The sequence below is a fragment of the Micromys minutus genome (assembly GCF_963924665.1).
Source record: "Micromys minutus genome assembly, chromosome: 33".
Classification (NCBI taxonomy): domain Eukaryota; kingdom Metazoa; phylum Chordata; class Mammalia; order Rodentia; family Muridae; genus Micromys; species Micromys minutus.
This window is the reverse complement of record NC_137968.1, coordinates 9,146,937-9,163,012: the sequence shown is the minus strand read 5'-3', so window position 1 is coordinate 9,163,012 and position 16,076 is coordinate 9,146,937. Positions and strand designations below refer to the sequence as shown.

The 16,076-nt window shown below is 41.1% G+C and overlaps 1 protein-coding gene and 1 pseudogene across 2 annotated transcripts in view; one reads left to right on the top strand and one right to left on the bottom strand.

Moving 5' to 3' along the window:
• The window catches only part of EMC2 (ER membrane protein complex subunit 2), a 33,727-nt gene extending 24,143 nt beyond the window's left edge, over positions 1-9,584 (bottom strand). The window contains exons 1-2 of the mRNA XM_080909353.1: positions 9,523-9,584; positions 1,880-1,993 (exon numbers count right to left, since the gene is read on the bottom strand). Of these exons, the coding sequence (XP_080765479.1) occupies positions 1,880-1,993; positions 9,523-9,562 (154 nt within the window). The 5' untranslated portion in view covers positions 9,563-9,584. The remainder of the gene's footprint in view (positions 1-1,879; positions 1,994-9,522) is intronic.
• Positions 9,585-12,971: 3,387 nt separating this feature from the next.
• On the top strand, positions 12,972-13,593 carry LOC308414211 (SAP domain-containing ribonucleoprotein-like; annotated as a pseudogene). Its single transcript has one exon. The product of its transcript is annotated as an SAP domain-containing ribonucleoprotein-like (transcript).
• Positions 13,594-16,076: the final 2,483 nt, after the last annotated feature.

The following is a 16,076-nucleotide window of genomic DNA, read 5'->3' as shown; positions in this document are numbered from 1 at the left end:
TCCTGTGTGGGACAGACTACAGCGTGGGGAAGAAGAAAACATGGTCAGGTGTTAAGTAGGGGAAAAAGACTGAAGCCCTGAGGGCCAGCAGAAAGAATGGAAACAGGCAACCTCAGGAGGCAGGAGGAAGACTCTAGGGACTCAGAGGAGGAGCTTTAGATGACATGCCCTACAGTGGGGAGAGGGAGCTTATAGAACCCACCTCCAGCAAAAAGACGGGGCATCAAGTGAGGGATGGGGTTGCTATCCCACAGTCAACTCTCTGACCCATAATGGTTCCTGTCTGAAAGAATTGCAGGAAAAAAATAGAGAAGAGCCTGAGGAAAAGGCAGTCCAGTGACAGACAGGCCCAAAGTGGGATTGAGGTCCAGGGGAGGCCCCAAGGCCTGACACTATTACTGAGGCTATGGACCTATCATGGCTGCCCTCTGAAAGACCCAACAAGCAGCTGACAGAGTCAGATGCAGATATTTATACCCAACAAATGGACAGAAGCTGATGACCCCTGTGGTTGAATTAGGGAAAAGCTGGAAGAAGCTGAGGAGGAAGTGTCCCTGTAGGAGGACCAGCAGTCTCAATTAACCTGGACCCCGAGATCTCTCAGACACTGGACCACCAACCAGGCAGCATACACCAGCTGACAGGAGGCTTACAACACATACACAGTGGAGAACTCTCGGGTCTGGGTTCAGTCAGAGAAGATGCACCTAACCCTCAAGAGACTGGAGGCCCCAGGGAGTTTAGAGGTCTGGTGGGGTAGGGAGGAATGTGGAACAGACAGAGGGTGGACCAGAAGGGGGATAAAATCTTGAGTGTAAAAAAAAAAAAAAAAAAAAAAAAAAAAAATTAAATAAAGTAAAATCAGAAAAAAAAGATAATGTGCATATTCAACACACCAAAAAAAAAAAATAAATAAATTTAGACTTAAGAATGCATCATATTCAACAACATAAAATCTTCTGAAATAATAATAAATATTTAATGCATACTAAATTATAAAATTCTCTAAAAAATACATTTTGACCACATTTGAATACCATTCTGAAATCTACACTCACTGGGCCAAACGTACCAGCTCTGTGAGCCTTTCAAACAAAGTGCATGTTTAATAGCTTTCCTACTGCAGTGATTTTAGTAAAACTGTCCTTCAATTTCTGGCACTTGAAGACTTGGTTCCCAGTTGTCTGGGGCGATCTAAGAGACACGGTCTTGCTAGAGAAGTCCATCTCTGGGGGCAGGATTTGAGGTTTCAAAGCCTGAATTCATGATTCAGCTCCTGTCACCATTACGGTCTCTAAGGTAGAACTGTTAATCCAAAAATACTGTGGTAGCTAGAGTTTCTGTTGCTGTGGTAAAGACCATGGCTAGCAGCAGTCTGGGCAGGAAGGGTATACGTCCTTTTACAGCTTTAAATTTATCATCCGAGAAGGGCAGAGGCAATGGAGGAGGGCTGCTTAGTGGCTTGCTCAGCCTGACTTCTTTCATACCCAGGACCACCAGCCCAGCGGGAGCCCTGCCCACAGTGAACTGGATCCTCCCATACACATTGTCAGTCAGGAAAAGGCACCAGGGGCCTGGCCACAGGACAATCCGGAGGGGACATTTCTCAGCTGAGGTCCGTATTTCATAAAAACTCTAGCGTGTCATAAGACCAGCCAGCTCAGACTTTTCTACTGGCTGTCACGGTCATGGTGCTGTGTCACAGCAACAGAAAGCAACCAATGCCTGCAAATCCTCCTTAAACTAACGAACCATCCTTCGTGTCTCCTGAAAGAGCGGTGCCTCTAAAACTAGCTGGTAGGTAAACGTGAGTAAAGACACACTGAGGTGAACAGTCATGACGCCGACATGCCGAGCCTGCAAATGCCTGGACACTTACTGTCATCCCCCAGCTTAGACGCATAATCGTTGATTAACTCTTCTCCCACTTCCATGATTTGTTCACTATTTCTTGAGTTCTCTTCTCGCCATTTTCTCATTTTATCTCTCATTTCTAAAAAAAAAAAATTAATAATAATAATATCTATATAATATCTATATATGTAGATATTTAATATTCAAGTTCTTTGTACATAAACATATATAAACATGATAGATGTCAAAATATTAACTGAATGAAATCAATTAGTTACATAAGGAAATCAACTTCAACTTGTAGGCAAATCTGTGATACCGCAACCATCTTTAAATGTGAAGAACATCATGCCATGGGTTTGCTGTAAGGCCCTGTATCAGTTTGGGCAACTGCAGGTCTTGACTGGAGTGGTGAAGGGAAATACAGACTATTTGCTAGGGTTTTGTGAAAGCCACAGATCATTTTCTAAATAATAAAAACAAGCACACTATTACATATTATATATCTCAATATATTCAAAGTATCCTGACAATTTACTTATGGGTATGAAAATTTTTCAATAATTTTCATAAACTAAGCTAGCAACAACAAAGGGGTACTCACCTCACATCTCCCTAGTGCTACACTGCCTCACCCAGAAGCAAACACAAACACAATCACAACAAGGGAAATGTTTGATGGGACTCAGGAGACAAGGCGAACAACCTCAGTAATGTCAGCTGCATCGATAAGACTGGAAAGCAACTCTGCAAATTACATTTCAAGAGGAAATTCTGGACTAAAGAAGTCTCCAGTGGAGCAAATGCCTCTCCCAAGGTTGGGACTGGAAATCTGATTCTGAACACAGTCAGACTGCGGCAGAACCTTTAAGGTGTTCTTAGATCTTTATGGCTTCCGTCCTACTGAATGGAACAATATTCTTATCACGGGGTGATCCGAGAGGACTATAGTTCTCACAGGTGGGTTATGCAACCCCTATATCCTGCCTGTATACAAACTTTTGTCCTTCCCCAAGAGCTGAGAATCACAATGCCTTCCCTAGAACCACTGGCCAAAAACAGGTAAGGAAACAAATAACAATAAAATAAAAATCCCAGTCTGAAGAACTAAGATCTGAGTATAATAAAAACCAAAAACCACGTTTTTTTTTTTTTTTAAAGCATGCTTAATCTGGTTCCTTTTACATAGTATTACAGGCTAAATGTTTGTGATTTTTCCAAGTAAATTAAAAACTTAACTAAAAATCCTAAGACCTTAAGTGTGACGGGCCTATGGAAGGCAATCAGTACCCTCGAAGGACGTAAGCGGCTCTGCCTTCTCCACTTCCTGCCCTCCAGAACTGCACGGAAAGGATGCTGATGGAGTTGTGGTATGGGCCTGAAGGAAGACATACAGCTGGGGTGCGTCTTTCCTACTTTTATCTGTGCACACAGATCAGGGGTGCAAATGTGACACTCAAACTGCCGCACTTCAGATCTCAGCACGGACACTTTCCACCTGGACATTTGCTGAGTTAAACACTTGGCATTTCAATGTTCTCATCTACCACGTGAAGACAAGAAATAATACTTGTGGAATCTGGTAAAATAAATATGCTGGGCATTATTGATTGTGTGTGTTAAAAACAGCATTATTAATTGTATGTGCTGAATACTGAATTTTTGTTCAGCTTTATGCATACTGCTATTTTGATAATTCGCCCCAGTCAGCCTCTATTCAATTATAACTGCATAGACTATTTATCTTGTTCTAACTACAGTATCTAACGCTTGCTCTGCACTCTGCATTTATATCAGAAAATTTAAACTTGAGCCAAGAAACTACCACCTTATGGCCAATGTTGTAGCCAATTAAACTTTTATTAGACCCTACCTTATGGGGAGGGTTTGTTTTTCTGTGTTGCAATGTTTCAGAAATAGCTAGTACAAGCCAAATAATACACAAAAGCTGCTGACATTTACAACATTTAGATAGAAGTACTATCTGGTTATTCTTTATTAAAAAAAAAAAAAGAATATGCTGATGCTTGGCTCCAAGTACTAAGAATCACATAGGCACAGTGGAAAAAGTCCTGAACAGAACACCAATGGCTTATGCTCTAAGATCGAGCATCAACAAATGAAATTGCAATGTTTCTGTAAGACAAAAAACACTGTCAAGAGGACAAAATGGCAACCAACAGATTGGGAAAGGCTCTTTACCAATCCCACATCTGATAGAGAGCTAATATCCAATATATGCAAGGAACTCAAGAAGTTAGACTCCAGACAATTAAATAACCCTATCCAAAAAAAAAAAAAAAAAAAAAAAAAAAAAGTGTAAAGAGCTAGAAGAATTCTCAACTCTCAACTGAGGAAAACTGAATGGCCAAGAAGCACCTAAAGAAATGTTCAATATCCCTAGCCATCAGAGAAATGCAAATCAAAACAACCCTGAGATTCCACATCACACCTGTCAGAATCAAAACTAAGATCAAAACCTCAGGTGACAGCAGATGCTGGCAACGATGTGGAGAAAGAGGAACATGACATTCCTCCATTGTTGGTGCGATTGAAGGCTGGTACAACCAGTCTGGAAATCAGTCTGGCGGTGCCTCAGAAAACTGAACACAGTACTACCTGAGGACCAAGCTATACCACTCTTGGGCATATACCCAAAAGACACTCCAACATATAACAAGGACACATGCTCTACCATGTTCATAGCAGCCTTATTTATAATAGCCAGAAGCTGGAAAAAACACAGATGTCCTTCAACAAAAGAATGGATACAGAAATTGTGGTATATTTACACAATGGAGTACTACTCAGCTATTATAAACAATGACTTCGTGAAATTCCTAGGCAAATGGATGGAACTAGAAGCTATCATCCTGAGTGAGGTAACCCAGTTACAAAAGAACACACATGGTATGTACTCACTGATAAGTGGATACTAGCTGAAAAAGCTTGGAATACCCAAGAAACAATTCACAGACCTTATGAAACTCAAAAGGAAGGAAGGCCAGAGGTGGATGCCTCAGTCCTTCTTAGAAGGGATAATAAAGCACCCACTGAAGGAAATACAGGGACAAATAGAGGAGCGGGGATTGAAGAAAAGATCATCCAGAGACTGCCTCACCTGGGGATCCACCCCATATGCAGCCACCAAACTCCAAGCACTATTGCTGATTCCAAGAAGTGCTTACTGGCAGAAGCCAGATATAGATGGCCCCGCTGAAGCTCTGCCAGAGTCATACTGATACAGAGGAGGATGCTTGCAGCTAACCATCAGATTGAACATGGGGACCCCATGGAGGATCTAGAGAAAGGACTGAAGAAGCTGAAAGGGTCTGCAACCCCATGGGAAGACATTATCAACCAACCAAACCCTCCAGAGCTCCTAGGGACTAAAACACCAACCAATGAGCACACATAGAGAGACTCATGGCTCCAGTTCCATATGTAGCAGAGGATAGAATGGTCTGGCATCACTTGGAGAAGAGACCTTCGGTCCAGTGAAGGCTTGTTTTCTCAGTGTAGGGGAAAGTTAAGGTGCTTAGGTGAAGAGGGTGGTTTGGAGAGGGAGCACCTTCATGGAAGCAAAGGGAGGGGGAGGGAGATGGGAGTGAGAGAAAGGGGTTAACATTAGAAATGTAAATACAGAGAATATCCAATTAAAACAGGAAAACAAAGGAATCAGAAAGAGCAAGGGATCTAGTACAAATCAATTGCCTCATCAACTTGAAGATAGTGATTGGGACTTATCAATGAACATTTCTACCACTTTGGTTATTAAATGCACAGGATTACAGCTTTATAGGTCTCTCATGGAACTTAAATACAGCAAAACTGAGAGCCCGTGTTTGGATGGTGCTGTGGTTTGGACTTTTGCTTTGCTTCTAAGCCAGTTTTGATTACTATTAGCCGGCCTCCATCTCTGTCCAGAGCCACAGGCAGAGCAGGCACACTGCTATCAGGTTTAGTGACCTGCCCGCAGAGAACTGAGCACTCAGAGATGCGGGAGCGCTCTCCCCACTGAGCCAGCCCATGGGCCTCCATCTGCACCCAGCACTAGAGCCGGCCCACCTCCATCAGAACTCAGAGCCTGCCCAGAGTGACCTGAACACCCAGGACCAACCCCCCTCTGGAGCCCACGGCCCACAGACACACAGGAAAGACAACTGCATCCAGAGACAACAACATCAACTAACATCAAAGATAAGAAGATGGCAAGAGGCAAGCGCAAGGATCTAAGCAACAGAGACCAAGACAACCCGGCAGCATCAGGTTACTATTAAAAGTCATGCACTTTGAACTCCTCAGAGGTATTGCTACATCTTTCATCCAACTTCATTCACACACGCTCCCCATGTACGTAGTCTGCACTTAGGACTCCTACTACCAAGTATGTACAGAAAACCTTCTAGTAAACATAAAGCACTACAACAAGTTTGGTCACCTTAAGGAAGTAAACCTCTGGCTAGAAATAAAATTTGGGAACCATTCCCAATAAGACAGGTCACAAGGGTCCTGCTCACCTTTCCCTAAGGACTACGATTCCTGGACCTCCAGAGATAAGAAACTAGCCCGCTTCCTACTCTGCTTCTTTGCTCCGTCTATTTCCTCCATTCAAATACGAATTCTTAAAGACCACTTACAGATTCTGTTATAGGAATCAGGATATACCTTTTAACAACTGTTCAGGGTCACAAATTTGGATCACCAAATCAGTTACAGGATAATGAAATTGTCTCAGCTCTCAATGGATGGGGTAGGTACGGAATTTGAAGGCAAAAAGGAAGTTATTTCAATGCATAGAAACTTCAGTGGATGTGTTCTTCCAATTATGTATGGCAGTGGGTCAGTGAGATGTGAAGCCATTCTAGTGTGTTCCAGCTCTTGGGAGCAAACGGATGCAGAGTGCCTATCAAAAGAACGGTGTGAAACGAATGAAGTGAACTCAGAAGAGTATTATTAGGAAACAAAAGCAAGGGGCTGGGGAGAAAGACAGTGCTTGCTGCAGAAGAATGGAGAAAGGCCTCGCCCCCAATCCCTAGAACCCTTGCAAAGACCTGGTCATGGCAACACCCTCCCTTAGTTACAGGAACACAGGCAGGTGGATCCTGGAGACCCACAGGCTAATCATCCAGCCAATCAGTGAGTCCAAGATGCAGTGAGACAAACTGTTTTGAAAAATTAGGTAGAAATCAATAGACAAACACCCAACAGGAACTTGTGGCATCTACATGCATACACACATATATCACACACATATATACATACAAAAAGATACAAAATCAAAATCTTGCATAGAGGGCGTTATCTGTAATGGCAAGCATGGCAGAGATATATAAACATCTGAATTGCAACAAGGTCTTTCTAGCACCTTAAAGAAAGAGTAAGACATAGAACCCAAACTCTTGATACACACAACACAGTCACTGTTCCTTAGGCTCAGAGAACATCCAGAAAAGGAAGCAGAAAAGTTGAGAGTCAGCAGACCGTAATGTCAGCTGTGAGACTGTCTGCTAGGTATGAGAGAGAAGTTACATCCATGGAATGTCAAAACTGGGGTTTCATAAGGGAATAAGGAAAAACAAGGAATACAAGCAAAATTCTCTACAATATTAAAAACTGTGTTCTAGCCACTGAGGTACGTAGCGTCCCATAAAATAATGAACAGAAAGCTAGAAAGGAAAAAAAAAATAGACAAATTACTAGTGTTGGCTGTTAACACTTTCAATAGTTCGATAATCAATAAGCCATGTTTCTTCCCTGAGTCAAGCACTAGTTAAATAAGAGTGAACGCAGGAGGGTTACTTCCTTTCACTCTAACAGAAAAAAATCTGAGGTAACGCAAGCAAGCATCTGCGTTAATAGCAAGAAAACATACAATCCAGGAGCAGGCTTTGTTCCATTCAGTTGCTTGGGGTTTCCATTTTGGTTTTCCTCTTTCCTTCTTTTGTAAATCTGGTGGCAGGAGTAAGAAGGTACATGCTTCAGGGTCGAGCACTATTCTGAGACTAGCATTTAAGAGTGAGGAGTGTGAGGGCAGACCACTGTTGGTGGAAGAAGGCATTGCTTGCGCCGGCCCCTAAGACAAGCACATGACAACTTAGGCAATCTAGGAAACACAAGTTGAGCCAGGTCTCAGAGCTAGCTAGATGCCACCAAGAGCCAGATCTTTCAGCAGAGTGACATAATACTACAGCGCCCAACAACAAAATCTTTTCTCTCAGGTTAAGAGCTTACTTACCACTTTAAAATAATTTCTTCTTTCACTGCTCAACAAATTTACACAGTAACTATTCCAAGTCTAGTTACAACACTATACTTTAGAATGCCCAGAGGACAGTATGAAGCTATACAGAATCATTTTTCTTGCCAGCAGTGATATAATCCTTGTTCCTTGATTGTACACACTCACAGATTTTTTTAAAGATATTCTTCACAATATCATTTTTCAACAATCATGAAGTATTTATAAGATTTTAAAAGCAATGAAAGGAACACCCACTAACCTATCTACTTGACAGTTGAAGGGTCCGTGCTGACACGTACCTTTTAAAAATGAATTGAGAGATTTGTTGTTCCATTAAACTGTAAACTCTTTGAAGGTTGGGGCTCTGTATTACTTGACAGACAAAAGAACTAGAATTTACATTTTTCTATCAATATACAATCTTTTGATCCTTATAAGATCTGAAATTTATTCACAATCAAAAAATGCAAGTAAACTTCACTCTACAGGTTAAAGATCCCACAAAAGCATTCAATGGGCAAACTGGCTACTGAAATACACTGTACTGTGCCAACTGCTGAAAATATGAACGACCCATGGACAGAAATTCCACGTTTCTTAAAAAAACTCATTTATTTTCTTAAGCATGACTCCCACCAACGTTTCTGAAAGAGATAACAGTTCATACAGAAGTGATCCAAAGATTTTTTATTTTAATATTTAAATTTTAATTTAATATAAAATTTAATATTTGTTTGAATGTTTTATTTAAAGATTCTCCACTCTTGGTCAACTAGACAGGAAAAGACTACCAAATGTGAACACATGCCTCCAAATTAACCAGTTACATTCTTCTTCAGTCAACGAATTAATTGGGAGAAAGTAAGAAGGAAAAGCTATTTTGTGTGCTTTAAGTAGGTTTGGCCAATGAAGTTAAAAGGGGAAGACATTCGAAACCCAGTCCTGAAAAGAGAACCGAACAGAAAGTGCATGTTGAAGAAGCACATTTCTTTATGGATCTCCCACACAGCTTTTCTATACACTTCAACCCTTCCAAACACTTAGCACAGGCCTCACTGGACCTATCTCTTGGTTCCAAGCAAGCTTCAAAACATAGATCCCGCCTCCTCCACGCCTCCCAGAAACCACATGCTGTGTGACAGTCGCGACCACGGGTTCCCCCTGCCTCTTAAACAGGATAAGACAGACCCGGTGCGCAGGGAGGCAGCCGGATCGGTGTACCGACCAGCAAACGCAGCAGGGTACGCCGCAGACCGTGGCCGGGCCCAGGAAAGCAACCAGCCCCAGTGTCTCCTCGGTTCCGCCGAGGGAGAGCTGCCCGGAGGAGGACACGACGGGGTCCGAATCTCTCCGGGAACTCTGGGTGCTTCTGAACCATTTCCCAAGACTCTGGGTCTTCCTGCACCCTCCCCGCCCACAATTACCTTCCCAAGTCACGTCGTAACGTTCAGTGACCTTCGCCATCTTCCTAGAACCCGGAGGCGGCGGGGAGAGAGGGCGGGGAGACGCAGTACGTCACCAGCTACCGGGCAGTGGCAAATGACGAAGCCGTGTTTTATTGGTCGAAGGCAGGGAGTGGGCGGGATCTCCCGCTTATTTGTACAGCACTCACGGGGAGAAGAGGCGGAGCCAGCGAGGCCAGAGTAGCTGGACTAGCGGAGCGGAGGTGGAGGGGCGGGGCCGGAGGGCGGGGCCGGAGGGCGGGGCCGGGGCGGGGCCACTGGGGAGCTGCTGAGGAAGGAGTCTGTGACGGACAGCTGGTCTTGGGCTGAGGTAACTTTCTATTTTTCCTGAGATTTTATCAAATGTAGTGTCTTCAGTGTCTGCCGCCCCATGTTTTTTTTTTTTATTTCTTTTACATAGATGTATTAATTCTTTCTCGGTCCTCTGTCTGTACTTTATCTTCAGAGACCCCTGACACTCAACATTTTAGTCAAATACTTCCCACTCCCAAGTTTCCTCTACACATCAAGGGGGTGGGTTTCTATTGCCTTTTAATGTCCAGCTAAACAGAACAGCAGAGTTTTGTGAATGATTTGAAGGATCAACTGCTGTTCTCCATTTCCATTATTACGCCCCAGAGCCAAGGAATTTTATGTTCACAAGAGGGCCCTGCTGACCTGCATCCATAGTTAATATCCATATTGTATTTAATTTCATTATCCTTTCAGGAACATGTATAGATTGGAATCTCCATAAGAGCAGCCAATGTGTACGTACATATAAAGAATGGATAAAGATAATAAAGATCCTTCAACAACTAAACGTTGCTTCTGTTCACTTGTCTGAGGAGAACTTCCCTCCAAAAACTTACTTTGAGGAAAGACTGAATCACCTCTCCCTTAGCAAAGGTGACATGGCTGAATTACACATCCCCAACCATGTATTAAGCTGGTGATGTATGAAAATATATTACAGATCGCCCAGGGTTAGGACTTAGTGAAGAAGAGGTAATAGAGTTGACGCTGACAGGCCTGTAGCCCACAGCCTCGCTGGTGAAGGGTTTGTGTATCTTTGTTTTCCTCAGCCTTAATGAGGTATTAACAAAAGTGTATATATTTACAGTGTTAATGATTTGATTTTATTACCCCAATTAATTAACTTATCCACCTCCTCTAATAGTTACCAAGTTGGAAGGCAGAAAACGCCTAATAGCTTTTACCAAAATATCAAGTATATCTGATACTATTGTTGTCTAAAGTCACCATATAAACAAAACTGTGTGCCTTTGACCAACATCTTTCCATTACTGGCCCTTGGCAATTTCTAAGTGAGGTGGGGGAAGGGAGGAACTTGTTACCATCTGCCAGCAACGAGGCTTGAACGGACAGAAAAGGATAGGAAGCTTATAAACGTGTGTTTGGTTCTGAGTGGGTTTCTCCTCAGACTAAGCAGCCTTTAAAAAATAATTATTTCATTTAAAAAATATGTATATGCTTCGGTCAAATTCATACCCATGCTCAGCGCAGTGTAGAATGTTGTCCTGTACAGTTTTCACTCTTCCTTGCTTTTCCTCCCTCCTTCTCCTTATTTATATATCGCTAACTATCTATGACTATCTCTATCTCTCCTTTCCCCCCTTTTTGTCTCTTTTCCTATACCCATTCCTGTTACTTTTCCTTCCCCCAAAGTTCAAAGGCAGACCTACTTTACAACTTACGTTATCACTCTAATCTGCCATTAACCAAATGTCCCACGACCCCCCCCCCCATTTTTGTTTTTACTGAGTTATTCTAAGTCCTATTTGGGCCCCTCTCCTCTACTTCCCATCTAACAGCCCAATACTTATTGCCAGTCACACAGCAATTGCTCCCTTTGCCTCCATTCCTCCCATACTAACCCAGCTGTATACACAGTGCCATTGGCTCTCCCCTTCAAGAACTAATATTTAAAAAAGCATCTGCTTTATATGTTATCAAAATTGGATAACGACTGGATAGTGACAGCCGAAAGATAGAGTCTGGTGCCTGGGACACCAACCTAACACAGCACAGCCCCACAGCTGATCTCCAGTCTCAACCAACAACCTGGCTCTAGTTAGTCGTATCGCAGAAGATGAACCTAAGAAACATGAAAATTTAAGACAACTTGATGCCACCGAAAATTACCAACCCCATTCAGTTGTCCTCCAGTGAAAATTACTGACATAGAAGTTCGTAGTCAGAATTTTCAAAAATGATTTTAAATATGATACAACAGCTCACAATGAACTCCAGAATTATCCCAGAAGAGTACAGACAGCAAAATGAAATAAGAAAGTTCATCCATGTTGTCAAAACAGAATTTAATAAGGAGATAAAATACGGGAAAAATAAAACCACAGTGATAATGGAAGTGAAAAATAAAATAGGACAAATAAAAACTTAAGTGGATATATCCTCACTGACTGTATGGATGTTACTGGAAAGAAAATACCATGTATGATATGCAGTCATCAAATCCAAACACTATAGCTGATCCCTAAAATACTTATTGGCAGGAACCAGACAGAGATGCCCCCTCAGGGACTATGCTAGAGTCATATTGATACAGCCGAGCATGTTTGCAGCTAACCATCGGTCTGTACTCAGGGATCCCAATGAGGGTGCTAAAGAAAGGACCTAAGGAGCTGAAAGGGGTTGCAACCTCATGGGAAGAACAACATTATCAACCAAACACTTCAAAACTCCCATGGAGTAAAACACCAACTTTTTTGCTCACTTTGAGAGATCTATTGATCCAGTCACATATATCGCTGAAGATGGTAGTGTCTGGCATCATTGTGAGAAGAGGCTTTTGTTCCGGGGAAGGCACATTTTTCCCAATGTAGGGGAATGCCAAGGCAATGGGGTGGGGAGGGGGCTCAGGAGAGAGTGCACCTTTGTGAAGGCAACTGGAGGGGAAACAGGGATGGAGGCAGGGCAGGGTAAAGAGACAACATCTCAAATGTAAATACAGAGTAGCTAATAAAAAATAAAATACTGTGTATGAAGATATGAAAAGAAAAATGAAGTATTGGAAGAGTCAGTCAAGGTCTACGATAATTTATGAATGTATGGACAGAAGATGTCAAAAATTATGGCAATACTTACATATACTAAGTATCCAAGAATAATGCCATAATTTTTTTAATGAAATCATGGAAGATGTTTTCTCAAATATAGTGAAAGGAAGCCCATCCAAGTACAAGAGTGGAGCAGGAGGACCAGAAGAGAAACTCTTCGTTAACACTATATCTAAAACCCTAAATCAACGGAACAGAGAGAGAGTACTGAAAATGCAAAAGAAAAGAGGCAAGTCCCATAGAGAGGCAGGCCCGGCAGAAAAGCTGCTGACCATTACGTTTCAATCCATCAACTAAAGAAGGGCTGCGGGCAGAGTAAGGCGCAGCAAGATGGCGACCGAGACGGTGGAGTTCCACAAACTGAAGCTTGCCGAACTAAAGCAAGAGTGTCTGGGTTGTGATTTAGAGACCAAGGGAATAAAACAAGATCTTATCAATAGGCTCCAGGCATATCTTGAAGAACATGCTGAAGAAAAAGCAAATGAAGAAGATGTACTGGGAGATGAAACTGAGAAAGAAGAACCAAATCTGGTAGAACTTCCTGTTAAAGAGGAAGAGCCTCCTGAGAAAGCTGCTAATGTGGCATCAGAAAAGAAGGTGGTGAAAATGACACCTGGAGTACCTCACACAGAGAGGATGCAGAAGAGGGCTGAACGATTCAATGTACCTGTAAGTTTGGAGAGGAAGAAGGCTGCTCAGGCAGCAAGGTTTGGAATTTCTTCAGTTCCAACGAAAGGTTTATCATCTGACACCAAGCCTCTGGTTAACCTGGATAAACTAAAGGAAAGAGCAGAGAGATTTGGGTTTGAATGTCTCTTCCATCTCTAGAAAGTCTGAGGATGATGAGAAGCTGAAGAAATGGAAGGAGAGATTTGGGATTGGGACAAGTTCAGCTGGCACTGGAACCACAGAGGATACAGAGGCAAAGAAAAGAGGAAAAGAGATTGTTTAATGAAAAGTTCGTGACACACACACACACACACACACACACACACACCCTACCTACCTGTCTGCCTACATACACAGTCACATGCCTCACAGGGAGGAAGCATGTACGTTGGGTACATCCTTGAATTCAGTAGCAGTTTTATTTAACTGCTCTTCTACATTTAAGATTGTTGTGGTTTTTGGTTTTTGTTTTAATTATGTTTCCTTACTAATAAAAAAAGAAGAAAAGAATAAAAGGGGGCATAAATCTCGCAAACGTTGAAAGATTATAACTGAAAACTCTCTTTAATATACCCAGCCAATGTCGGCCATAATTCATGGTTAAAGAAAACTTACTGTGATAAAAATCAAGCTAATGGAATTAATTACCACTAACATAGCCCAACAGAGAATATTGGAATGAATACTTCAGTCTGAGGAAAACGATGAGCACAATTAAGAGATTACGGGTGGGAAAAAAAATGCTGTATCACTCATTAAATAGATGACAAATTTTCAAACACAAAATATGAATAAAATATACACACCTTTCAATAAAACTCTAAAATTCAGTGTCTTAATTCACACATCAAAAAAAATTAGCTGACTATAGAAGACAGAGTCTTTCTTTTTGCTGCTTCGAGAAACATGTTTATCACTAAATATAAACACTATCTTAGGGTGAAAAAAACTCAATATAAAAACTGAAAACAAATAAAATGAAGAAACAATCGTTCCTATTCTAATGTCTTTGAAACCAAATACTGTCAAAAGGCATAAAGAGGGTGTCTTAGTGTTTCATTGCTGTGCAAAGACACCATGACCATGGCAACTCATAAAATATGAGCATGCATCTGGATATTGCTTACAGTTTCAGAGTTTTATGTCCATTATCATCATGGTCAGAGAGTATGGTTGTATACAGGCAGATATGATGCTGGAAATTGCTGAAAGGTTTATATTGAGATCCGGAGGAAGCCGGAAGATAGCCAGAGGGCATGGCTTGGGCTGATAAAACCTCAGGGCCCACTCTAAGTGACACCCCAATGATGCCACACCTCTTAATCCCTGTCAAGCAGTGCCACTCCATGATGACTAAGCATTTAAATATATGGATCATTGTAGGGCCATTCTTACTAACCACCACAGAGAGTTGCTTCATATAGATAAAGGGAACAAATTTCCATGAGAAAATTATAATTCTAATATATAAGCACCAAATATAAGCTAAATCAATTTTGTAAAGAAAATACTGACTAAATATCATAAATTTACTAAAGCACAGAAATAATATGTGATTTCATTAAATTGCTTTCACTCTTGGACAGATAACTGTATAAAAATTGAGTAAGAAACAATGCAATTAAATAGCATCATATAAACCACGGAACTAATAGAAATGTGCAGAACATACCACTCACACACCAAACAATACACATTCTTCTCAGTAGCCTTGAAAACTTTCTCTAAAATAGATCATACATTATGACACAAGGTATGTATCAACAAATATAGGAAAATTGAAACAACATTCTGTATGACATCTGACCACAATGTAAATCAACAGCAGACAAAACTACAGACAATTTCCAAACCCATGGAGATTGAAAAACACCCTATTGGATGAAGAATAAAGCAATTTAGAAATCAAGAAAAAAAAATTAAAAATGTCCTAGAAGTAAATGAAAATGAAAAAAAAAATACCCAATCCAATGGTATAAATTGAGGGCAGTTCAGAGAAGAAAGTTTATAGCTTTAAGTACCTATACAATAAAAAGTAAGAGAAGTTGTAAATAAACATCAAATGATGAACCTAGATGCATTGGTAAATCAAATTACATGGAGAGAAATGTAAAGCAATCCCATTAAAATCAGCTACAAGACAAGGCTGCCCAATCTCTCCCTATCTACTCAATGTAAGTACTTGTAGTTCTAGCCGAAGCAATAAAACAACAAAAGAAGATCAAGGGAGATACAAATTAGAAAGGGAGAAATCAAAGTAACACTATTTGCAGATGATATGACAGTATACATAAATACACACACACACACAGAGCTAATAAACAACTTAAGTAAAGTGGCTGGATACAAAATTAACTCAAAGAAATCAATAGTCCTCATCTATACAAATAATAATAATCGGCTGAGGAAGAAATTAGAGAAACACCACCCTTTATAATAGTAACAAATAATATAAACTATCTTAGTATAACTCTAAAGATTTCCACCATATCACAAGGACACACCCTCCACAATATTCATAGCAGGCTTATTCTTAATATTCAGAAACTGGAAGCAATCAGATGTCTCTCAAATGAAGAATGGATAAACAGAAAATGTAGTTCATTTACACAATGGATACTATTCATCTATTAATAACAAAGACATACGAATTTTGCAGGCAAATGGATGGAACTAGAAAATATCCGGAGTGAGGTAGCCCAGACCTAAATGTACATTCATGACATGAGGCTAACATAGCTGTCCTCTGAGAGGCCTTTTCATCAG